This window comes from Mastigoproctus giganteus, chromosome 8 (assembly GCF_048544385.1).
Source record: "Mastigoproctus giganteus isolate SK-2022 chromosome 8, ASM4854438v1, whole genome shotgun sequence".
NCBI classification, from domain to species: Eukaryota; Metazoa; Arthropoda; class Arachnida; order Uropygi; family Thelyphonidae; genus Mastigoproctus; species Mastigoproctus giganteus.
In genome coordinates, this window is record NC_143582.1 from 183,194,553 (window position 1) to 183,222,295 (window position 27,743).

Below are 27,743 nucleotides of genomic sequence, written 5' to 3' on the forward strand. Positions count from 1 at the left end.
CTTAATTCATAATATAGTTGAAGCTCAGTTCCAATCGGCGTATGCTGAACACATTCAAAGTCCAGAGTGAACAGTATTTGTACTTTATTGAAGTACTTCAGAAACAAAGTATTGAAAGTTGTAGGAACACTTTTTATCGCCGTTGTGGACGGAATACGCATAAACTGCGACCATGGTATGGTTTATGGCCCGCCAACAACGGTTAGACATGTTTTGCATCTGCAATGAATCGATAAAATCAAAGCGTCTATGAGTCGCCGTCGTCGATACCTTGATTTTACCTGACAACTGATTCCGCCTTGATTTTATTTTAGCGACTGATTGCGGCCACACCGTGTGGGAAAAAAAACCGGGTTCGAATCCCGTCGATGACGCGAGGAACTTTAAAGGGCTTTTTTCACTCCGTGGCTGAATTAGTCCGTCTCATGCGTAGATAATAAGTTTCCCCTCCAGAAACTGGGATTTTTTCGTCCAGCAAAACAGGCAAATCGACCAGAGAACACGCGCAATTTACAGACACAAATACGGGTTTATGTAATCAATTACGGGTAACCCTAATATAATAATTTTTGTACAATCGCTTCTGGGCCACCCGTCATGCGCAGCTAAGGCATTAAACGGGAAGGCCTCGACGCTGGTCCGGACTGAACCGGTCAATCACTGGACAGTTATTCTTTTTCCAACATACTGTTGACCAGCTGTGGTTTATAGAGTTGAACATTATCCTCCATCAGAACGAACTCTACCTATAGCACCAGTAGAGAGAAAGATCTCATCTCTACATAATCTGTGTGCAGTCAGGGTCCTGCTCCGAATTATATGGAGCTCTGCACAGAGACTATTGCATCCCTTTAAGTAAAGAAGTCTGTTTCGGTTCGCTTCTTTAACGCCAAACTAGGACCCGATTGAAAGCTGCGTTGGCTCATCTATGAAGAATGTATTGCAACATTCTTCATTAGTCCAATTTCGACGTTTGAATACTTACGTTCTTCTGGACCTAAGATGTTGGAAATAGAAGCCTTGTCGCATAAAGTCGATGCGGACTTCGCATGATTTGGGTTAACGTCCCATCCATCGTTTGTCGATCTTGTCTTTGAGTTGTTTATAGTTTACGATACCGATTCGGATGTCTCAGAAAATTTGAGTTCCTGGAACTGATTTCCACAACCTGCTGTTGACACTGTGACATGCCTAGCCAAGCCACAACTTGGCGTTGTGCCTTTCCCCCCTTCAGTCTCTCGATGACTCTCCAAGCGGTAGACACGGGAAAATCCGTCCGGGATGACTTTTTTTCCCGATGCTTCACTACAATAATCGGCAGGTGTGTTGTCCTCGTCATGTTACAGCTATAGCAGCTAGTTCATGAATGAGATGCGTATGCGAGTTGGCTGAATAATTAACGAAACTGCCGGAGAATTGAATTTATTCTCAGCGCCTGTATTTTCCGGAGAAGTAATTAACGTGTCAGGCTGTGACGATGTACTGTCACTGCGGACTCAATATATATCGATACTACTACACAGTCTATCAATAGATTGTGTAGTGGTATCGGTGGATATACAATACCATAAACAGATAAATTGTGTAGTAATCCCCTAATTATTTCCAGTGTGCTTAGTCTCTGCTTTGCTATGGCAGAGCTATCAGTTAGTACATGTTGATGTTCCTTTGGTAAATCTATATTGTATTTGAATATTTATTTTCAAAAACAACTCGTATAATATTCTTGTCCTGAAAGTGCCTTACAGCTTTGATGATATGGAGTCTGATTTGTGGTTTCTAACAGTGTAACACCAAACTCTTGGGAAGCGCTGTGATCAACTTTTAGTGGACTTTGTTCTGGTGTGTGTTTTATTCAATTAGTTTTATCTCGAATAGTTTTTGTAAACCGTAGTTTGCTAACGGAAACTAACTATTGGTATCAAACGTCCATTCACAGATTAAAAAAAAAAAACAACTAAACTATTATATTAAGGTTACCAGGAAAGTAACTTTCAAATATGTGCATTGTGTCTGTAAATTACGTATGTTGTCTGGTCGATTTGCCTGTTGTGCTGGACGAAAACCTCCAGTTTTTCCGAGGAAAAAACCTATGACAAGGTTTTTTCCTCGCCTGAGACCGACTAACTCAGCCAAGGAGTGAAAAAAGCCAATAAAAGTTCCTTGCGTCATCGACATGATTCGAACCTGGGCGTTTTCCACCCGTTGTGGGGAGGGCGCTACCCACAGATGAGTATATTTCCTTATTTTGATTTCATTATTTATCGTTAGGCCTAACAAACTTGTAATTACTTACCTGCCTCATTACGAGACGTGGCCGAAACCTGGGAAAAATATCTTACCCCCCCACCCGGGGCTAGAGAAGGATCGTGTATTTGAAAACTTCACACACTTTAATAAGCTTAGTCGAGCATTCAAAGAAATGTATTCAACTGGAAATAATGACCTTTCACCTGTCAGTTTAGAGACAAAGTAGAGACAGCGAATAAAAAAATTCCTACTTTTTTAATATTTCACTCCCTCACCAATGGGCCACTAAGTAACATCTCTCCATTTGTTATCCAGCGATACCTGGAGAGTGCTGTAGGCTAACCAAAAATGGTAAGACGACTTAGATCAGGAGATCTCTTGGTGGAAACACTCAATCAGAAACTGCCACATTTCCCAAACGTTCGTCTTTCGGTGAAGTAAACATACAAGTTACGCGATGCTAAATAGCTCTAAAGGTGTCATTATGGAATGGGACCTCATGAATGTTACAGAAGAAGAATTTGCCCAGGGGCTCACACCTGGTGAGTATGGGATTGACACACCCAGGGTCCTGAGCTGGATATCATCATTTTTCTCTTTCTTGGTGATTCCCTTCTACTTTTGACTCTCTCTCTCTCAGGGTAAATCGTGAAATATTTTTTTGCTGGTAGGCTGGTGCATCATAAGCCTCAGGCTTCCTTGCACCATATCACTAATAATAAGTGATCAGCAGGTAACACAAGCTAAGCACATTCTGATAAAAAAAGGGGGGGGGGGATTTTAGTCCGGACAGAATTTTCAAGTTAATGCTACTACTTTTGAATGCAAGTAGACTTAGAAGGCCTACTAAACTATTATAACCGTATTTTTCTAGAAAATGTTTATCTGAGGTCTTGGTGCCATTCAATAATTGTAACCTATTTAAAACCAAGGAAAGATGTCTCTCTCTCATTCATTCATTCACTCACTCATTCACAGGGTAACGCGGGAATTTTTTTTTTTGGCTGGTGCAGCATAAGCCTCAGGCTTCCTTGCACCGTATGGCTGATAATAATTATTAATATCCATATGATGCAAGGAAGCCTGAGGCTTATGCCTGCACCAGGGGGGGAAAAAAAGTTCCCGAGTAACCCTGAGAGAGAGAGAGAGAGTGTGTCAAAAGGAGAGAATCACCAAGAAAGAGAAGAATGATGATATCTAGCTCAGGACCCTGGGTTGTGCCAAGCCCATACTCACCAGATGTGAGCCCCCCGGGGTTAATAATAATAATAATAACAATAAAATCCTCAATTATTGCCTGATATCGCTTTCCAGCTGTCTTACGAAAACTTTGAAAGAATGATTCATAGCCGCTTAACTTCCTAAATTATTCAATTTGGCTTTAGCAAGCATAAACCCCCCTTGACTTTATGATCAAAATAGAATCTAACATTCGTAATACATTCATGAAAAAAAAAATATATATATATGATTATGGAAAGTCTGGGTCGGCGTGGTAGCAAAATGGTATTATCACCGTACCCCCCACACCGGATGGAAAAGGCCTGCGTTCGATTCCGCCCCATGACACGACGAACTTTTATTGGTTTTTTCACTCTGCGGCTGAGTTAGTCGGCCTCAATCGTAAATAGTAACGATTTTTTATTCCTGATGACCCTAATAAATAGTTTTTTTTTTTTTTTTTTGGTGAGTCTGGATGTAGAAAAAGAATTTGACGCTACTTGGAGTTATGGAATCCTACAGGATCTTTATAAACTAGGACTTCGAGGCAACCTTCTCTATATTCAAAACTTTTTCCAACATCGATCCTTCTAAACATTATACACAGGGATCGTCCCACTCTCTTTGCTCTCACATTTAATCAATTAATGAACTTCTGAATTCGGCTCAAACATACTTTTTGCAGACGACTTATCAATATGATGTCATGGTAAATATGATAGTTAGTTTAGTCAATGGGGTTAGCATTTTTTGGAAGCTCAAATATAAGACAACTTCTGCTGTCAACACCAAAAGTTAAGCTGGATATAATCATATATACACTGATGGTTCGAAATCAGACTAGTCAGTAAGTGCTGCAGCAGTTTTACCTGCTTTTCTGTTTCTGCTTCTCTACCCATAGAGTTCAGCAATTAAAAATCAGCCAACTATCATACTAGGCTGAATGCACTGGTTCTCGTCTAATCACTGAAGTCAAGCGGCGTTAAACCCGGTTAGTACTTGGGAGGGTGACCAGCTGGGAATACCGCGTAGTTGGCCTTTTACTCCAGGGGCTCGCATCTGATGAGTATGGGTTTGGCACACTAGGGTCCTGAGCTGGATATCATCATTCTTCTCTCTTTTGGTGATTCCCTGCCTACTACTTCTCTCTTTCTCAGGGTACTATAAATTTTTTTGGCTGGTACAGCATAAGCTTCAGGCTTCCATGCACCATATGGCTAATAATAATAATTTCTCTGTAGAACTTTCTGCCATCTATTTAGCTCTTAAGCACCTAGATTTTGAAACCATCACAAAGCATATCACCTATACTGATTCTTTAAGCTCTGTGAACTCAATACAGAATGAAACACACAATTATCATCCTCCAAACTGATCCAGCTACAAGGCAAACAACATTACAATGATATTCTGCTGGATCCCAGCTCATTGTAGAATACTCGGAAACGAAAACGCAGATCAGGCAACAAAACAACTAATAAATTCAAATGTAATTGATATGAAGATTCCTGTCCAAGACTATAAAATATTATACGAAGAGCCTACTGCTCCCATAGAAAAATATATGGCAAGAATATAGCACCAATAAACTCATGGGAATTAAGACCCAGCCCATCTTTCTGGAACTTCAGCACCAGAAAGTAAGAAAAGAAGAAAGGGTTCTTGCAAGAGCATGCATTGGACACTATTATATGGCCGCTGTAGCCCTTGTGCCAAAATCTTCAACGATAACAACAACAAATTTGGTATCTTATTTCAATTTCTACCAAGTATACTTGTTCCTTTGGGGTAGTTTTTGTAAAGTACAGTGACAGTCCCAGATAGAGCCTAAAGGAAATTTTACTCCTCCTCCGGGATAAATAATGTATAATATATATAGTCTCCTCTTCCCTTCATAAAATTCTGGGACCGCCACTAGTAAAGTTTATTTCATATCATGGCGATGTTAATTTGTTCCGCGAGGGTAGAAGCTCCTGTTTTAAAGTGAAATTCTTGCATTTTTACCTTTATGAATATCAAAATTAGATTTAGATGTCGATATAAATATACAGTTGGGAAATATATTGATGGCGTTCAATGAGCATGACCTTTCTAGTGGTATTGAGGGTCCCAGCTCGTTAGAAGTAGGGGAAGATGTAGGCCTATTGGAATCAGAAGATTTGGAAACATCCGTACCAACAGACCTAACGGTATCTCCGGTTAGTGATGATGAGAAACACAAAGCTCAATCAAAGGTTATTGTTCGTTTGACAACGGAGAAGAAACAGTTACAAAAAGAGTTGAAGCTACACAAACTACACTTATCGCAGAAAACGCTGTTAGTCAAAAATGTCAAAGCTGAGTTACAGGCGAAAATAGAAGATTTGGAGGAAAAATTGGAGGAAGCCTTGCGTCAGAAGCAAGTAATTGAGGTTAAGTTAGAAGCAGAACTTAAAATCAGTGAAGAAGAAGCGAGAAGAAAACAGACTTTATTAAAACAAGAAATAGAGTCGATATTGGAGAAGCAGCATCAGTTGGAAAATACTAATAAAAAATTACAAGAAACGATAGAAACTCTAAAAGACGACCTAGAATCAATCAGATTATCAGAAACGTATTATACATCTTTGAAACGGCAGAATAAAGAAAGGCTCTCGCTTAAAGATCGTGTTGCCGTAAGTTGATCCGTGCTTTTTAAATGTAATTAAAGATTGTGCCAGTCGTTCATGGCCAATTTCGTGAAGCTGAAAATTGTAAAACTACTTCTGATGTTACTTCTTTTCTCATAAGATTCTTAGATAAGCTTGCCTACATCAGTATTTCATATTCTGATTGTTTGTTCCAGTATTGAACCTAATTAGTTTTAATTCATGTGTGCCTAGGTAGGTGTGATAAATAATAAAATACAAATACACTATAAAATTTCTGTGTGTGAAGTATACCCATTTGAACCAAACGAACATATTTTTTTCAGTATTACCGAACAGAGCGATATACTAAATGTTTATGAGGATATAAATTTAGTTTATTGAGACGAACTAAATAAATAATAAATGCCACTTATAATCATTTTTGAATGTACTAGGCCCAAACCTAGTATGGTCAAGATCAAATTAAAATGACATAGTTGGAATTTAGTTAGTTGGGTTAGGTTTGGAACCATTATATCAGTTCCTATTTGTTATGTCTTGATAAACTAGATTTAAATTATTTATGTAGAGTAAAGTGTTTTATTTTTATAATATGAACAATTTCCACTGCCAGGCATGTAATGTTTCCACATGTTTATTAGGCTTTTATGTTCAGTAATCAATGGTCCATTGAGAATGGGGACATGTATTAGTTTTTTTGTTACTCTAGTCATTGTTTTTCATGATTATTTCCATAAGCAATTCATTCATTACTACAGAGAAATTCATGGCTGACAACTAGTATGAGCCCACAACTTTGCTAGTACAAACCTATAGTGGTATTATATAGAATGGAGTTCAAGTTTCACATTTTTCTATGGAAGGAGTACCAGTATAATCATGTCATAGTTTAATTGAATTTTAAATAAATTGCAAAATAAAGGTTCATGCTTAAAGCTTCATAATCAATAATTTCCACAATTAATATTATTTACAAAATGGTTATTATTATAAAATACTTTCTTATGCATTTTTCTTCTCTGCCAATAGTCTCATCAGTTCATCTGACAAGCATTTAGCATAGTAATGCTTCACATTCAATTTGCAGTTGGTAACATCATCGGTTTGTACCAAACTGAAAAAAAATTTAGAAACAGACCATTGTAATCATTTTTAATAAATAAATAAATAAATTTTCTGTTTATACTCCGGGAAGACCAAACGGTCAGAGGAGTTCACAAGATAGACAGAATACAAGAAACAGCACTGTATTTAGCAATCATGGGCTTGAACCCTGGTGACTCAAGGCACGTGTACTTATGCACCCGCATGCCTAACAGCAATATTCCCTTGCCTTAGCTTCAACAGTATGGCAGTGTCAAAAAGTTCTGAGAATGTTCTGAAAAAGTTCTGTGAAACCTTGCACTATATCTCTTCATTGGTACAAAAAGTGTAGTAATTTCTATGGTTCCTCGAATGCTTTACATTTAATTTGCAGTAACATCATCGGTTGGTCCCATTAAAAATAATTTAGAAACTAAGGTCATTGTAATCACTTTTATGAAAGCAATATCCCCTTACCTTAGCTTCGACAGAATGTCAGGGTCAAACACTTCTGAGAATAGAATATTAGAGACATAGGTACAAATTTTTCCCCCCAATGTATTCACTCCAGTTCAATACACTTATGGTATTTAATTTGCAAAGAGTTTAATCCTTCAACAAAAAAAAAATAATAATAATTTCTTCAAGTTCATTATTAAACTAGGCTTTCATGGCTGCTTTTAACTCTTCATCTTTAAAATGAGTTGCACAAAGATGAGACCAAATTTCTTAACAAATAATAGTTATTTGTGGGGGGGGGTCAGGTCTGTGTTGTATGGGAGTGGTTTAATTGTTCAAATCCACATTTGGAAATTTTTGCCTGTACAGCCAAGGCTTTGTACACAAGTGCAATGACAAAGAAAAGCAAAACCTGGTGACACAGCCTTTGTTGTAACTTTGGTATAAGGCTGGCATAGTATTTCCCTTTTTATTGTGATTTTAGGTGCCAGGTAAAAGCCAAAAAAAAAAAAAAAATCTTCCCATTCCACCCATCTGGTCAAAATGGGAAGGTGTTTTTTTTTTTTTTTTTTTTTTGGCTGATGCTGTATAAGCTTGCTTTCTTGCATCATATGCCTCAACTAATGCTAATGCTAATCAATCAACAACTGTTTTGTTCTCCAGAAAACTGAGGCCAATGCTTTTCCAGCTGATGCTTCGGTTATCTCTTGTGCTTCCACTGCATGCTTTCTAATTTGGATTCAGAGTCATAAAAATGTAGCAAAGTTTCATCAGCAGTCACCAAATGGAATAAAAATCTATCTGGATTAGCAAGGATTAATGTTGAATTTTCCAGCCTCTGATGTTTTTAGTGAATGGAAAGGTAACCCATTTTGCACAAACTTTGGACATTCCCAAATGCTTGTTAAAATTTGAACATGAGTAGTATTGTTAAAATGCTTTCAAGTTAAGACCCTTTAATTCTGTTTTCTAAAACTTTATCTTCAATGATTCCATTTGTTTCAGAATTGACTTCTTCAGATGGCCAACCAGATCTTGGATCATTTTCAACTGACTCCTGCCCTCTTTTGAACTTTTCTGACCATCTAACAGCAGTATAACCAGGTGATACTTCTCTAAAACTCTAGTCATTCTCTCATGGATTTCGTTAGCATTTCTGCCCTCTTTGGTCAAAAATTTGATTACAGAACGTTGCTCAATTTGCTGGACGATTCCTTCTTCCACTGATGAACATAAAAAATTAAATTTTAGAAACTGCACAGTGCCTTGTGCAGTTTCTAAAATTTTTTTCATGTTATTTTATAAGAAATTAAACTATTAAAATAATCTATTCTGTAATTTATTAATATATTTTATATACCCTTTTCTCAGAATTTTTTGACCACCCCTCATAGTCATATCCTAAAGTAAATCCCACATCAATGTATTATGATCAATGCTGCCTAGTGGTTGCTTTATCTGCAGTTTCTTAGCACGTTTGCTGCCTCAACTCATATAAGTTTAAAATGGCACTAGGAGTGATGTACCACAATGCATAATTGTGCTCAAAATACACCCAAGAAATGTGCTGCAACACATATGAGCAGTCTTGTTGTCATCCAACAAGTGTGGTAAATGTAAAGGCACATAAAATTAACAAATAATGAGTATTGGTACGCTGAATGAATGCATTGCCAGTAATGTTTGGTGCTTGTTTATAGGCTTGGCACACAGTTTTATTTGTTTTTGCATATGTTGATGTTAGTTTATGAACATGAATAAATTTTTTATAAGATGTTTAGTTTTTTTCTGATTTACAAAACAGCATAAAAGTAAGTGTTCACTTTTAGCAATAAATTCCAAACTTTTAATTTTCAACCAGCATGTATGAATTTTTTTGGAATGCTGATTTTTTTTTCAACATTCCAAAAATTATGGCACCTTGAATAAGTTCTGTCACATTTAAGCGGCAGCAAATGTGTTAATGCATGAAGGGTTACTACTGATACCCAGATCAAGAGTATGTCATTCTGTTGTTATGTTTCTAACATGCTGCTCTAGAAAGCAGTCATCCAGTGTATCGAAAAAAGGTCTTCTACTGTATGAGCCACCTACCCAGAGGTTCCAATCAATATCTGCAAAGTTATTTTCCCCCATTATGACATTCTGATTTGCTGACCCATCCTATTTGTCTGTATAGTTGTTATATTCATCACAGTCAGTTGGCCTATAACATACTCTGTTTTACTTCATCACTTGTTTGTCAAATCAAACTTATATGACATAAGTACTGAGAAAACAAATCAAGAGTCCCAAAATTGGAATACTTAGTATTCCTATTCCTAAATACTTCTTCATGTATGAATGTAGATTCAGAATATTTCATTGTTTGTCAACTGAACAGGATCATAAATAGTTATATCATTCATATCTAGTAGGCCACTGTGGTTAACCCCTTTCCTTCTAGTATTAACGTAAATAAAGAATATTCTATGAATTATTATTTTACTTATAATATGTGAATATTCAAAAGAGATATGAACTGAAGTGAGTGTGCACATGCATACGTCCTACCATCAGTATCAGAGCCAGAATTAGCCGTATTTATAACACTTTTGTTCCTGAACTAGTCAGAACAAAAGTGTTATAAATACGCCCAGATTATATGCAGGTAGTCAATCTTTCAGTAGCATAGCTAGGGTTGTTGAAGCCCCAGAGGCAGCATGTCTTCTTAGCACTCCCTGATTGTGTTAGATAATTAATTCAGTTTGCACCCCTAAAGCTCGCCGCCCGGAGGAAATTTTCCCCTCTGCGCCCCCCTTACTATGCCCCTGTAACTTTGATTTTATAAAAATTACTATTGTAATGGTCTACGATTTGCATATATTTATTAATAAAATAATTTAAATAATACAATAATTATAACAAAACAAAAATATCAAAGAAAAAGAAACTTACAAATATTCGTTTATATCTACAGAGAATTTTATTCAATTTTGAAGAAATTCGTTAAACACAGGTCCAACTGTAATTAAATCAAAACTGAAGCAATTTTAAAATATATAACTGGTTGAATGCACCCTTAAAATGCTGGGGCTGGCATCCCACTCGCCCCACCCTAGTTCCGACTCTGATCAATATCTAGACACCTGCATATCTACAAATAACTTATTTACAGGAAAACTAATAACATGAGCTGAAACCTTTAGCCTTTACGATAGCATCTAGTCTCTGTTGAACACTCTCCACTGGATTTTTGTAAATGTCCTCTGATATTTTCTACCATTTGACCTTTAAAGCAGTGACCATTTCAGCTGTTTTTTGGATCATCTATCCTGTCACACACCTGATGATCCAATTCATCCTAGAGGTTTTCTGTAAGATTGAGGTTAGGTCTGGCCAGTACAGCATTTCAACACTCATGTTCTCAAATCAATGCATCACAACATAAGCAGTATGAATGAAGTGTTGACCTGCTGATACAGGTATGGGCCTTCCCCAACATGCTAGAACATAGGTAATGCATTATTGTCCATGACTTCTAGATAGACCTCAGCATTCATGGGATTGTTCAAAACAATCAGTGGCCTCAGTCCAAACCATGAAAAGTAGACTATTATGCTGCCTACACCAAGCCTCATTGTTGAAACAGTACACCACCCAGTTCACCACTTCACCTTGGCACAAACATCAGACATATGACAGATTCTACCGTGAATTGTCAATCCTAAACCATAGCTTTCCATTGGTCTACAGTCTAAGATCAGTAAGCCTTATACCAAGCTAGATGGCATCTGGCATTTGTTAGAACAACTAGTGACTTGTAGTTGGCTATGTGACCATGGCAATTCATATCATGCAGCATCTTGCACATTATAATACTGCTACTAACATGTCTCAATTAACTTACTGGGGCCTGAGTGTGCTGTTAACCTGTGTTCCGAATGGACATTTTTTTTGCCTCTCTTTATCGTGTTCCATCAGCTTTGGAAGTTTTCTAGGTCATTTCGAGACAGTTTAGCATCAGTTCAGCTCTATTTACAGAATACATCACCACTCATCAACTTAGGGAGCTTCAGTACTGTCGAAATGTTACTTATAGATTATTTGCTTATGTCAAACCCTTTTATTATTCTGTGCTGGAAGTCTGTTAACTTTGTTGATCGTGGCATCTTGCACTCACAATCATATTACTTTCACCTAAAAGGCTGTGAGCATATTTATAGTTTTTTCTAACACATGGTGCTTGGGTAGGGCGTGACCAACTATCAACAGAGGGTTGTCCAGATATAAATGGTAGGACTGTGTATATACGTATATATACATACTATACTATTCAAAGTATTCAAAGTATTTTATTATATTTTTTTGGCGGGCTCCAGGGTTTCCCCTATTCACCATACTATACTATACAGGTAACCCTCGTATAACACGGCAGTTAGGTTCTTATAAAATCTCGTGTAGTGCAAAACCGTGTTGTATAGGACTAAGAACCGCCGACCGGGCTAGCCGAGTGGGTAAAGTACCTGCCCGGCAACCCAAAGGTTGTGGGTTCGATTCCTGCCTCGGGCTTGGATCAAAGTACTGCAAAAACCTTGGGAGGTGCAATATGGCCACAGAAGCCGATGCGCCAACAACTACCAAATCAAAAAAAAAAAAAAAAAAAAAGGACTAAGAACCAGTGCAAAAAGAAGGGGGCGTTTATGTTCCAAAAGATAACAAAATGATTGATCTTCGAAGTCAGTGTACTGAACGAGGCCATAGGAAACAACTTGTAACTAAGCATATTTCAACAATTATGAAGGTGATTCACTTGCAGATCTTTGTTCATCTTCTAGCTGCATTTTATTAATGAGAATACTACCACAGTATGAAATTCTGCTCTCCGGATTATACTTTATTTATTAAAAGACTTTTTCTCAGACTGGACATCACATTGAGATTGCATGAACTAACTGCATTTTCTCACTAGCTACTTTTCATGGCAGGTACTTCAGCTTCACATCACTTGAACTGCAGGGCTTCACTGCCTTATAATGGAATGGGTACACAAACTGCAGAACTTCAATGTTGTATAATGGAGCTGGTATTAATTATTGGCTGTAAGTCCGTAATTATCTGTACAGTATTGTAAATAGGTGGCAGAGATACCAGAAAAGCTGGCTGGGAATGCCTAGTACAATAAATAAAGAAATAATGTCCATTATCACTCCTGGTAGTATTACACCTGAGAGTGAAGGTAATATCTCCTGGTAATATCTTTCACTCTCAGCTATAGGTTGCTTCTAATCAATATATTGTCAATTATTGACTTCTGCATTCTGTCCCTTGTATAACTGTAACTCTTCTGCTTCCTTCTCTAGCATTAGCATTAGTAGAGGCATTTGATGCAAGAAAGCAAGCTTATGCAGCATCAGCCAAAAAATATAAATAAATAAAAAATACCCACTTCCACTTCACCCCTCTGTTTGTTTGAAATACCTGTCCAGCTGAGCCTTAAACTTATTTAGGCAATCAACTTCCACAACAAGGGATGGAAGTCGGTTCCACCAACCAACCACCTGCTGGCTAAAGGCAAATTTCCTCTAAATAACATTAGGCAAATAACATTAGGCCACAATGAGCAGTGTCCATTGATTACCACTCTCTGTCTTCTCCCTCTCAACCACCCCTTTATCCATAGCAGCAATTTGCCTCCAGTGCCACACTGCTCCAATTTGTGTCGCAGTCTTCCATGTGCAACATTATCAAAAGCCTTTCTAAGATCCAAGTATATAATATCAAAGTTATTCCCTGCATCCAGTTCTTTTGTGACTGCATCATAGTATCCAATCAAATTGGTCAGGCAAGACTTCCCCTTAACAAAATGATGCTGTGTCTGGGCTATAACTGAAGTCTGTCTAGATGATCCTGCAGTGCTTTAACCAGTGCCTCCATTAATTTTCTGGGAACAGAAGTTAAACTAACAGGTCTATAATTACTTGTGTCGCCCTTTGATCGTCCTTTGTGAATTGGGGTCACATTTGCACATCTCCAGTCCATGGGTACTTCCCATGAGTCCAAGGAAGCTCTCATAATTATGACTAAGGGTTTGCTTACTTCCTTTGCTGCCCCCTTTAATATAACTGGATAGATCCCAGCCACCCCAGGTGCCTTTGTTGTATTTATCTTCAACAATTTCTCCTCCACTTTACTCTCAGTTATTACAAGATTCTCTAGCTTACTGCCAGAGTTGAATACACCTCTGGCATTCCCCTCGCTGAATAACTCCTCATGTGTGAATGTCGATGCAAAATATTCATTTAGTTTGTTAGCTACCTGAGCAGGATCATCAACAGTTGACCCATCGATATCAAGTGGACCAATCTGATTCATCCCCTTCCTTTTAGAGTTTACATAAGTAAAGAACTCTTTGCTGTTTTTCTTTGCATCCCTTGCCAAAGATTTCTTGTAATCTGCCTTTGCCTGCCTAACCTCCTTTGTAACTTGGTTACAGATCAACTTGTATCTATCATAGGCTTCTGTGTCACGTGTTAATTTGTATGTATCCCATGCATTTTTCTTCTCTGCCATATGTCTCATTAGTTCATCTGATATCCACTTAGGCCTAAACCTTGAACAATATTTCTTAGTTGGTATGTAAAGCCTAGTAGCTTCCAAGATAAGTTCTTTGAATGCTTCCCATTTTGAATTTGCTGTTGGTAACATCATCAGTTGGTCCCACTGTATAGAATTTAAATACTGTCTCAGTCCATCGTAGTCGCCTTTACGAAAGCAATAACCCTTCCCTTTACCCCTAATTGTAGTTACCTCTTTGAGTAAATCCCACTTCAGCACACTGTGATCACTGTCACCTAGTGGTTCATTTACCTGCAGATTCTTAATACATGAAGAATCACTACTGATAATCAAATCAAGAGTATTACTCCCTCTAGTTGCCTCCCGAACATGCTGATGTAGAAAACAATCATCCAATAAATCCACAAAAGCCTTGCTAGTGTGTGAGTGACCAGCCCCCAAATTCCAGTCAATATCTGGGAAATTAAAATCCCCCATTATAAGACTCTCTGATTTACTAGCCCCCTCTATTTCCCTGTACAGTTTCTTATTATACTCATCAGAGTCATTAGGCCTATAGCACACTCCTACTTTCAATTTTGATCTCCCAATGCTTATGTAACACCAAACTGACTCGACACTGCACTGTCCAGCAATGTCGACTGGCTTCACTTGATTGGATTTTATGTATTTCTTAACTAATAGCATAACCCCTCCTCCCTTCCTATCCTGTCTATCCTTTCTGTAGACATTGTACTCCCCAAATTCCAGTTCTGCATTCCTTATTTCTGTGTGACACCACGTCTCTGAAATCCCCACTATATCTGCCTTTGATGTTTTGAGCAATACCTCAAATTCATCAAATTTATTTACTAAACTCCTAGCATTGGTGTACACGCAAGTATACATGCACCTGTTCTTTTTCTTAGCTACCCTAACACAACCCATGTGTTTACTTGTACCCCAATGATTCCCAGCTGTCTCTGAAATATCCTGCATCTTATTTTCTAGGCTGCGGCTCATTCCAATAGAAGCAGTGCAAGAATCACTTTCACCTCTGCCAGTGGCTACTGTTAATCTATTAGTCCTTGTTTCCCCCCAATCTAGCAGTTTTCTGACCCACCTAACACTGCCTCGATAGCATCAGCAAACATTCTTGCACCCTTTCTATTTAAGTGTATCCCATCCCTGTAGAAGCAGTCTCTGCTGTTTACAAGTACAGACCAGGCTGAAAAAATTCTACCCCTTGAGCCTTGCACAATCTTTCCAGGGCCGAATTGATCGACAGGGCTCTCATCATATACTCCCGCCTATCGTGTCTGGGCAGAATTGCAGACACTTTCAAATTCAACCCTAATTCACGGCTTTTTTTCAACAGTGACTTGTACTTGTTAAGTAATTCCACCGGTCTTTAGTGCCAACGTGTACAACTATATCACCTTTTGTGCCCTTAAAATCCATTCCCAATTCTTAGTCCATTTCTCACACATTGGTCCAACATTCTTTTGCCATCTTCATTTCTTCTCTTTTTTCCAAACTTGCCCAAAAGTCTTCTATCTGTGCCAACTTGCATATCAAACATAACCCTTTCTTTGCTTTCACATCCTGTTTGTGGTGCATATACCTGCAGAGTATTGATCTCTTTCTAACTTACTGTCATCCTGATTCACACCATCTTGTTTATGTGATTAACCTCCGCAACTCTCTCACTACTGTATCCAGTATAGTAGTGAGAGAGTTTTTCCCCTCTCTGTTCATTTCCTAACTACCACAGCTTATAATTAAGTCATTAAGATTCGGAGAACGGCAGAATTACTTACCCAGTACAGGTCACTGTTGAAAAAAAGCTGTGAATTAGGATTGAATTTGAAAGTGTCTGCAATTCTGCCCAGACACTATAGAAGCAAGTATATGATGAGAGCCTTGTCGATCAGTTTGGCCCTTGAGAGATTCTACAAGGCTTATGGGGTAGAATTTTTCTCAGCCTGATCTGTGCTTGTTAACAGGAGAGACTGCTTCTACAGAGATGGGATTCACTTAACTAGAAAGGGTGCAAGAATATTTGCTGATGCTATCGAGGCAGTGTTAGTTGGGTCGGAAAACTGCTAGCTTAGGGAGATATACAGGCTAATAGATTAACAGTAGCCGCTGGCAGAGGTGAAAGTGATTCTTGCACTGCTTCTATTGGAATGAGCAGCAGCCTAGAAAATAAGATGCAGGGTTTCAGAGACTGCTGGGAGTCATTGTACTAGTAGTAGTAGTGGCATGTGATGCAAGAAAGCAAGTCTATGAGCTTATGCAGCATCAGCCAAAAAAAAAAAATCACACCATTCCCTCCAAATGCCTGTCCAGTTCCTCCTTAAATTTATATAACCTATCAACTTCCACAACAACAGATGGAAGTTTGTTCCAGCAATTAACCACCCACTGACAAAGGCAAATTTCCGCACATCTATTTTACATCTGTCTTTTCTTAATTTAATTTAAGCATAAGAGGAAAGGGGAGTTGGTTGAGGAAAAAGTTTGCTCTGAAGCACTGATAACATTGTGGAAAAGTATGGCAAGCATTGATCACCTGAATGAATCTTGACTGTTGCAATCACTCTGATTAAAATCAATGTCTATATTTGCAGTGTTAATAGTGGTTGAAGGTTACACTGAAAATATTTTCGCCAAGGTAAAATCTCCACATTTCTGCTTTATTATTTTAATGTCTTAGAAGACATTAAACATTGCAGAACTGCAATTTTCATAAAAACATGTTGAAACATGAGTTTTTATGAAAATATTTGCTTTTTTTTTTAAGATCCATTAGATGAAAAAATTATAGTAATGCTATAATTTTTTATGTACAGGCATAAATATCATTATTATTATTATTTTTTTTTTTCATAAAACCCCAAACATGAAAGTATTAGAACCTACAGTACTTAGTACCATGTAGAAAATTGGAAGACAGAAGAAGATACTTGTTGACATTAGACTTAATTTCTGTAGATTTTAATTTTCGGGGAAATACATGTAAAGGAAAGTTGTTCTAGAAAGCTGAAGGGATAAATGAGGAAGAAGACAAGTTGGTTTCTGTTAATTTGAAGTTAGACAGTAAATGGATGTTCACTGGTTGTAGTATGTGTTGGGACTGGTTTAGAAGAGAAAGAGAGGGAATTACGGATCAGGTTGAGATTTGTAAATCTCCATATTTTATAGTGAATAATGATTTTAAAAATACTTGTTATACTTAATTGGATTTCTGTTTCACATATACCTCTGGCTTTACGGCCGTGAAGGGCAATAAAGATTATCTCTCTCTCCACACACACACACACACACACACACACACATGATAACAGAAATCCATACATATTGGAATAAACAAATAGCAAACAGCTTACTAATTAACTGATTTGAAAAGTATTTACTTTGTTTTTTCTAGATGTTTACTCATATAAGAAGGGAAAATTGCAGATTACCATAAGAAAGAAGTGTGCCACATAAAGAGAAATGGTTCATTGTATTTGAAAGAACAACTCAAGTTTCATGGAAGATCATTTTCAGCAGAATGTAACTCTGCACTTAATTTCATTTGGGAAATTAGTGAATTTCTAGATAATACATTCCACGTTGATGGAATGGATAAAGAAGACCCATTCCTCCCCCATCCCTTTCCCGAAACCTCACTCTCCAGGTATAACTTCTGGGTTTTTCTTCTGGTGTTTACATTAAGTAACATATATGTTACACTAAACTTCAAGGTGTGAATGAACTTTGTTTGTGTGTATCAATAACGTAGTTGCTTTTATGATATTATGGCTACTGATATTTTCTTGGCATTGAATTGAATATCATTTCAATATTGTTTTGGCCATAAATAAAGCCCACTTCTTGATTTGTTCTTTTAAATAAAATAAACCACTTCTCTGCCTGGTGTACTTTTATTTTAACAGTATTTTGTAATGCAGTGAATAATATATGCTCACTCTGAATATAGTACCCTCACTGCACTGTTAAAATATACTATATTAAAATAATATAGTATATTTTCAATGTTAAAGTTAATGTAAGCTCACTTCTTATACCAAACACTATGCCCTTTCCTAATCAACAACTGAATATAGTGTAACTCACTGCAGTAAGTGTGATATTTATGTGATCATGTAAACTATAAAATTTTTAGGGTTAAAAGCGTTCAATGAGAAATTAGACTGTGATATTATTTTGTACAAAAGCATCATTAGTTCATAACTGAATTTCAAAACAAACCAAAGTTTTGTACATTAGATGTTATAACATTGCATATATATTGTAAAAACCTTCATAATGGGTCACCTTACTCTGATGTTTTGAATAAGTAACACCTCTCCATTGGAGAAGCCTACTGTTACCCATTTTCAGTTAAGTACCATTACTCAGATGGAACCATTTCAAGCTATTTGGCCTCTTGTTGATGGATAGTTATATCTAGGTATAAAAACTGATAACTTATCTGTGACTTATTTACACAATATGAGGGTCATCAGGTGTGCTCCTTAACCATCCGTCGGTAACATGGCATCTGACAGATGCCACTTTTTAAAAATATTTTGCTTATTTTTTTAAAATTTGTAAATGAAATCAGATCCTCTCAGGTACCTTGGCCCATCAATATTCTCTAACTGGTTATACAGTATTTTCTGTTTTCATTGTGATCTGTATGAATTATAAAACATTAATTTTTTGTAGTGTTTAACAGATGCCAGGTAAGCAAAAGTATTGGCCTTTCTTCTAAGGCACCTCCCATTCCCAAGTGGCATCTGTGAGATGTCTGCAACAGGTGTCTAATTGTGCTATAGAGTTTTGATTTTGCCAACTAGACCCAAACAGCTAACAAAAATACAGACCATTATGTGGGGTCTACCAGATGCCACACAAATGTCTGTGAATCATTGACCTGACAATTCTAAAAAATGTAACTGTTTATTATTGTCTTCTTTCATTTATTTTCATTTGATATATTTTTAATTGGGTTATTAAGCAAATCATAATTAATAGTCACTATTTTCAATCCAGTAAAAAAACTAAAAATTAACTTTTTATAATAAAAACAAAAAGGGGTGTCGCATAGCTGCTACGTGAGTGTCTTCACTAAAATTTAGGGTGCAAATAGCAGAAGGTTACACTAGTAAAAAGTGTTACTTATTCAAGCAGTGAGAAATTTCAGCCTGTGTAGATCGTAATTTTCGGGGAAATACATGTGAAGGATGGTTGTTCTAGAAAGCAGAATGTTATTTTGTGCGAAAGCATCATTAATTATAACTGAATTTCAAGACAAACTGAAGTTTGTGTGGCAGGCATCATCATTATAATATCTCATATTGTGAAATCCTTCACAATGACTTGCCTTTCTCTTACCTTTTGAATAAGTAACACTTCCCCATAAAAGAAGTCTACTGTTACTTATCATTATTATATGATTATGTAAATAAACCTAACCTCAACACCACAACTTCTTTAAATAAGTAAAATACTTAATATTATTTATTCATAACTCTGTTCTAATTATGATATTTTTATTCCATAGCTGAAACTTCATGAGCATGTTTGGCCTTTAAAAACAGATGGAGAAAGATTAGAAAAAGAGATTGAGTCCCTTCAGAAACAGCTTCAGAAAAGTATTAATAAATGCAAAGAATATGAACGGGTTAGATTAATTTTTTAGTATAACTGTATTTTAAGACATGTTAAATAAAATTACTAAGTAATTTTATTTAACATAAACTTTTGTTTATCTTGCAGGATTCACCATAAAAGTTTCAAACCTCAACAGTTATGTTGCTGATGATTTTATAAACTGATTTATCTTCTGGGAATGTCAGATAAGTACTATGTTTAAACAGGAGGAAATAAATATATTTATCCCAGTCATCCCATTGTTAGCATTAGGCATCACCTGGGCAAGTGTTTGAGCAGACTCAATCATGCAAAATGCACATTAGTGACCATGTATATTGCCCCAGTACTGTCTGCATGGATTAGTCCAAGATTTTGAGCCACACAATTCACAAAGGAGGATCAAAGGGTGACACGAGTAATTTCAGACCTGTTACCTTAACTTCTAATAATCCTATTACTTTAACAGAAGTTAAAGGTAACAGAATCATAATGGAGTCAGTGGTTAAAGTAGCGGCAGGACATCTAGACAGGAGTGCAGTTCTACTTCAGTCACAGTATGGATTTGTTAAGAGATGATCTTATCTAGCCAATTTGATTGGATACTATAATGCAGAAACAAAGGAACTGGAAGCAAAAAATATTTTGAAATCATATACTTGGATTTCAGAAAAGCTTTTAATACTGTTGCACGTAAAAGGTTGCTGTACAAATTGAAACATTTTGGCAAAGGGCAAGCATCCCTCTATCCATAGCGTTACTGTTACGGATAAAAGGATGATTGAGTGGAGAAAATGGAGACTGGCTATCAGTGGAAACCCCCATTTGTGGACTAATGTTATAAGTGGATTCCCCTAAGGTTTGGTGCTGGGCCCCATTGTTATTTTCTGTATTTATTGATGATATTGATAAAGGTATATCAGGTTTAATGTTTAAGGTTAGCCATATCATCTGATTTGTCTAAAGTTACAGATCAGATGATACAAAGGTTGGTAGGGTGGTTAATGACAGCAATCAAGGTGTGCTGCTGCAACAAGAACTATAAAAATTAGGCATATGAACTAAGGAATGGCAGTTGAAGTTTAGCATTATGCAAGGTTACCCATATGCATGGTACTGCATATGGGTAGCAGTGGTGCTAGATAAATGTAAAAACTGTGTGGTACTACACTTAGGGTAGTGGAAAATGAAAAAGACCTGGTGATAATTGTACAATCAGATATAAAGTTTTCTGAGCAGTACAAACAGGTGCCAGGACAGCTCTTGGGGTTTTGTTGAATATTGCTAGTGGGGATAAGGTGTGATTATCCCATTATATAAGACCTATGTAGCTTGACCCAATGGTCAAGCTACATAGGTCTGGAGCTGCATTTTAGGAAGGAAGTAGCACTGCTGGAGTGAACTTCAGTGAAGGGCAACGAGATTGGTGAGGGCAACAAAGGTGTGCTTTTACCAGGTTTCAGTTCTGCAAATTGCAGCATTTGGTGACTAGATATCTGTAAGATCTGAGTGAGATGTTTAAGGCTTTGAAGTGATTGAGCAAGCTCAGTGCCAATGCAATCCTTCCTCTTGTTTATCATACATACATGAGGGGGCATAAATTCAGATTGAAGAAGCATGGTTGCAGAATAGATGTGCAGAAGTTTTCCTTCAGCTAGCAGGTGGTTGATTGTTGGAACAAACTTCCATCTGTTATTGTGGAAGGTGGATAGTTTGAATAAATTCAAGAAAGAAGTAGACAAACAATTAGAGAAGTTAGACAGGTGATGGCAAGTTTTTTTTTTGATGCCATATAAACTTATTTTCCTGAATTATTGCCACTAATAATACTAATACAACATACAAATATAAAAGATATTTCTTGGCTAAATTCCAAGGAGTTCTAAGAGTGCCTAACTCCTACAACATACAAATAGTTCACATGCTTATATAGACAAAACACACAGGGCAGCAGTATGGCCCCATTAGATGCTAATGTACTATATAAATAATAAAAAATAGTATAAAGCAAGAATAAGATTCCATTCTTTGTTGCCAAATGTGACTGCATGGGACATAAGTTCCCACTGAAACATTATGAATGCTCTTGATGGCCAAGTGTAGACACCAAGGCCATTGTTATAAATAAATTCTCTGAGCAGTGCAGACTAGGACCATGCCGAGCCATTTTAGTAACTAAGGCAAGAAAGAAAAATTGCACCCTACCCTAAAGAGGAAAAATTTTTAATTAAAAAAAAATGGCTTATTTAAAATACATTTCTGGTACATGTTTTAATAAAAATAAAAGGATGACAAAAAAAAAAAAAAACTGTTTAAAGTGATTTTTATTCTCATAAACAGTATTTATTATAATTATATAAGAGATTTATGTATGTATCATTCATTTCAAAATTATTTAATCTTTCTTTTGGCACCCCTTTCAGCTTTTAACCTGAGGCATGAGCCTCGCTCACCTCACCCTCAGCATGGCTCTGGTGCCGACAAGCTGCCAGGACAGCTCATTGGTTTTTGTCTATGATATACAGGAATTTTACTAGCAGGGATAAGGAGGTGATTATTCCATTGTATAAGGTAATGGTCAGGCCACATCTTGAGTACTGCATACAGGTCTGGAGGTCTCATTTTAGGAAGGATGTAGCACTGCGGAAACGGGTACAGAGAAGGACAATGAGATTGGTGCAGGGAACAAAAGGGTGCTCTTACCAAGAAAGGCTTCAGTTCTGCAAATTGCAACATCTGGAGAATAGGCACTTGTGAGGTGATCTGATTGATGTGGCTTTGAATGGATTGAGGAAGCTTAATGGTGATGCTCAGACTAAGCATATGAGGGAGCATAAATTCAAATTGAGGAAGGATAGTTGCAGAATATATGTGCAGAAATTTGCTTTTAATCAGCCAGTGGTTGTTGCATCTGTTGCCATCTGTTGTTGCAGAAGTGCATAGTTAAATTCCAGGAAGAACTAGGCATACTGTTGGAGGGAATGGATATGTGAGATGGGAAGTGTGTATTTTTATTATTTATTTTTTTTTTTTGGGCTAATGCTCTATATCAGGGGTTGGCAACCTTTCTTGAGTGAAGAGCCATTTTTGATCTAATTTTTAAAAAAGAGAATCCGAAGAGTCACACCTCAGCTCAATCTGTGGGTAGGGGAAGTTTTTTAAGAAATGGAATAGAGTGAGAAGGTGTTTTATTAAAAATAGATATATTTTTAAATATTTATTAATACTGAAAAAGCATAACAAACATCCAATTAGCTATGAATTAATTGGCCTTTGCTGCTGTACTTGAGAGTGCTCTCAACATCAGGCGAGTATGCCATAATTTTCATCTTTAAACTTTCCGAGAGACTCGCATTGTTCAGACGGTTTCATGATTTATTTTTAATATAGTTCAAAAATATTTGCCCGCAGAAATACATCGAACAAGACACTAGGAGCAAATATTTTCAAATTTATGTGCCCAGTAAGCTACTCCATGCATCGAACACAATTTGGTCTTGCTTTTTCAACTCATCTATCACCTTCCATTTGTTTAGAATTGCAAGGGCACGTCCTTGATTTTTAAGTCCTCTAACTTTATTTTAAATAGTGCTTCATGTGGGCTAAAAGTTAAAGAGCCACAGGTTGCCAACCCCTGCTCTATATGCTTGCTTTCTTGCATCATTCTTCACTACTTATACCATCTCAACTTTTGCTTTGAAATAAATTATAAAAGAAAAAAAAATCATAAACAGACCATATAAATATGCTGAAGAATGCCTGAATATACCTTATGACCAAATGTTAATATACTTCTTTACAGTTGGTAATGTTTTAAAATGATTACAAAAAGTTCCATTCATATTGTACTCACTATAAAACGTAATTGGAACCATTGTTTTGACCAAAACTACATGCTACAAGCAATGTTTTGCATGCTGCAAGGCACTCTTCAAACATCACATCATGGCATTGCAGAATCTTCACATTTACTTATCTTATTGGCTGTCGCAGGCCAATGTGAAAGCATTAATCAAGTTTCTGTTGGTGCAAAGAGTTTGGCACAGGGCAAAGAGTAATATACTGAAACAATTGATCTCTTATGGTAATAATTAGAAGAGAAAAAGTACACTGAAATACTGGAATATGTAGTTCAGTTTTTCAGTGTATTTTTTTTTTATCCCAGTTATATTTCATTGAATTTCTTTCTAATGAACACATTCAGAGATATCTCTTTTTTCATAATTATTGTAACCTGATAATAATGGTATACCATGATCATAAAGTTTTAATGTGCATAAATATGAGTGGTGCCATGCTCCACTCACTTGAAATATCTTCATACACCACAACTTGAGAACACTTGGTCTAGAGCATAGTATATATCTGGTAATGAACTTCTGTTAAGTGCATTTATTTTATGTTTAAGTAAACAATAAATATTTGTGGGTAAACAATAAATATTTGTGGGTAAACAATAAATATTTGTGGTATCTTTCTTATTTTCCTATGTGTTACATGTGAAGGCATTTACCTTTCATCCATAAATCTCCTTATTTATAGAATCTTGAGAAGCTGAAAGATGAAGAAGATCATCTTAAAGCAAAATATGCCCGGGTGGAACTAGATCTGACAGAGATTAAATCTCGTGTGGAGCATGGGAATTATGCGCAAGAAAACTATAACCGTGTGAAAGGAGAACGAGATAAATTGGAATCTGAATTGCTTCAGATGACAGACAAAATCTCTCATCTGCAACTTAATTTAACATTATCTACTCAAGAAAAAGATGATTTAAAATCTGAGGTAAGAATAAATATTTCCAGAATGAAATATAATTTGCCTTCTTATGTTAAGTTAAGAAAATTAATTTTGTAGCACTTAAGTATAGTGCAAAGACCTATCTATTGTAAAGTAATAGGCATGGTAATTTGAACTTTTTTGAATAGATTTAAATATCTTTATTTTTCACATGAAAACTCAAACTCAGAGCTACTATTTATATCATTTATTACTCATAAGAGAAGCAAACTTTAGATTGTGTGACTGAATGTTGATCAGTGAATGATTGCATTTCTAGAGGCCAGTGAAATATCAACACTCCACCCTAGCAGAAAATTAACTTTTCCATTATTATAAAAGTGCTTGATAATATTTGCTACATGCTAATGTGTGCAATACTTGTGACCTGCTAATTGTACCAGGCATGGAAAAATACCAAGAGTTGTTGGATTTGGAAAGAAAAACTGTTATTGATGCCAAGAGGTTAGTTTTCCATTGCTTTTGTTGGACTGTCAAACTGAGAAAAAAAAACAACCATCATAATTAATGTAGCAGACATATGTTACTAGCAGTATCCATTGCAAAAATTTCACAATTTTCAAATACATCTTAAAAATACTGCTAAAAAGGACAGAATAGTAAAAAGTCCACTAAAAACTCACCTTTCATTTTAAAAACTGATCACCTCCCCTGGTACCTCATCTCCATGTCTTTAATGTCCTGGTGTAACCTCTCACTGTGTTCTTCACACTTACACTTCCTCAATTTTCTGGGAAAAGTCAATGTGAAAGTGTAAAAATGTACCATGATACCCCATGCTGCAGCCCAACTTCTTAAAATGTACAGTCTCTATAATACTTGTTTGAAAAACGACATTTTTTGTATTCTTGTGCCCTTCTGGTAACTTTATCTTAACATGCTGGAATGATCTGACCCAAGACATTGCTAAATACAATTGGCCATGACTAAATACAGGGTTAGTAAGTGAAATTCTGACTATGTAAAATGTTTGCCCTTGACTTTTATTTATAGTCGTTGCAAAAGCCAGCCGAATAGGAAACTGCCGTCTCTTAAATGAGAATGGCAAAGTCGAATCAGATGGAGTCAAATCTACACGCAGTAAGAGTACCCATTTTCCTTTATCTTTTCCTGTTATTATTTATAGATTCAAACAATTCTGATGTATAATTTTGACTATAAGTCTTGTATATGACATAATTGTAAATCTTAAATTATTACTCTCCTAAAAAAACAAATAACAAATAAACTTGAATTTGATAACAATAATGAGTTCTGAATGTTTTAAATGTAATGAATGGCAATGAGTGTATGAGCTCATGTGTGCAACATGGGGACATATAGTGAGCAAGCAGTGCAATGGAATCCTAACGATTAATTATTTATTTTAAGGTAGGCAGCGCTAGTAGACAATTATTATTATTTATTTTATTTTATTTTTTCTGGAACAAAGGACATGATTATGCGACGGTGCAAATTGTTAATCAGAAAAAATGCCTTATCAACTTAGACAACCGTTTTTTTAACAGTTAACATCTTCCTGGGCTCTGTCTATGAAGTGAATATTGAGGTATTCTCATTTGTACTACAAAACTAGCCCATTCCATAAAATAAAACTATTTGGAATTTTAAAATTTTAACAACTTTGTGCACACCTAGGAACAAATAGCTTCAATTTGAGACCATTTCCAGCCCAATCGGTTAAGCCTATCGTTCACCCCTCGACGTGGGCACCTGTACGTGGTGAGGGGACCTCCCAGTGACGCTGCTGGACTTCCAGACTAGCATCACTGGGATCCAACGCCCACAGCCTAGGTTCCGGGCTTACATCAATGGAATCCGGCGTGTTTGCCGTGCGCTGCGACCCGTGGAAATTCGGAAAGGGGGATCCTGGTGGTTGAGGGGCCCAGCTTCAATACACCACTTTGGCCCCTGCTTCGACAAGACGGGTGGTCCTGGAAGGCCCGGCTAGGATCAAACGGCTAGTAGGCTTGCCTGCGAGGGTCAACCGTGTCAATGCCACGCCCCTACCCTCATGGTCCGAGGGACAGGATTCAGGCTGGCGGCGGTGCGGGTATAGTGTCTGGGTAGCCCTGGTGTCCCACTCCCGAGCTCATTTATTGCATGCCGTGTAGTGGGCGTCCCTTTGGGCTCCGTGGTGGGTGGGGAGCCCGGGCACTGAACAATTAAAAAAACTCCATGAATCCTGATAAACTCATTTCTTCAGGGGCCCCAACCCGGTCCCTATCTGAAAACAATGACAAAGACACTGATAGCAGTATTGCTAAAAAGAGGCAGCGAACCGAACTACCATCAGGGCCAGTCCCAAGGTTCCTAATTATGCATTCTACCAATGAGACACCAATTGGTAAAATGTCACCCTTTTTTATACAAGACGGGTTAGCAGGTTCACCCAAATCAGTTAAGAGGCTTCGTTCTGGAGACCTTTTAATTGAAACTAAAAATGACTGGCAATCGGAACATCTACTCCGAACAACATCAATCGGAGGAATCCCTATAACAGTGACACCACACAGAACACTCAATTCATCGAGAGGTGTTATTTCGGAGTGGGACCTTCTCGACGTAACCGAGGAGGAAATCTGCTCCGAATTAAAACCACAGGGAGTGATTGCCGTCAAGAGAATTACTGCGCGAAGGGATGGAAAAATTGTTAAAACCAGGAGCGTTATCCTGACTTTTAACTATCCTAAACCTCCTGATGAGATTAAAGCTGGATACATCAACTGTTCAGTGCGTCCATACGTTCCGAACCCTTTACGGTGCTTTAAGTGCCAGAAGTATGGACATTCTCAAATGGCCTGCCGTGGAGTCCTTGCATGCGCTCGATGCGGTGCAAAGGACCACGAAACAACAGCATGTTCAGCCGCAAAACCCACCTGTATTAACTGTGAAGGCGCCGGCCTACTCACGAGCATGCCAGAGGTGGAAAGAAGAAAAAGAAATTCAACGGCTGAAGGCAGAGCTAAATATATCATACCAGGAGGCAAGGAAATCGGTCAAACCCCTGAATATCAACAAACCTACCTACGCCCAGAAGGTAGCAGGGACATGTTCCGTCGGAACTCAGACGGACATGACCATTCCTCCAAAGGAGTCTTTCACTCCCATCGCGCG

General features: G+C 37.2%; 1 protein-coding gene across 1 annotated transcript in view; it reads left to right on the forward strand.

Annotated features, from left to right (window-relative positions):
• Positions 1–5,479: 5,479 nt before the first annotated feature.
• Positions 5,480–27,743, forward strand: part of LOC150082054 (progesterone-induced-blocking factor 1-like) — a 172,245-nt gene continuing 149,981 nt past the window's right edge. The window contains exons 1-3 of the mRNA XM_090379941.1: positions 5,480–6,125; positions 19,738–19,857; positions 24,369–24,611. Of these exons, the coding sequence (XP_090236067.1) occupies positions 5,538–6,125; positions 19,738–19,857; positions 24,369–24,611 (951 nt within the window). The 5' untranslated portion in view covers positions 5,480–5,537. The remainder of the gene's footprint in view (positions 6,126–19,737; positions 19,858–24,368; positions 24,612–27,743) is intronic.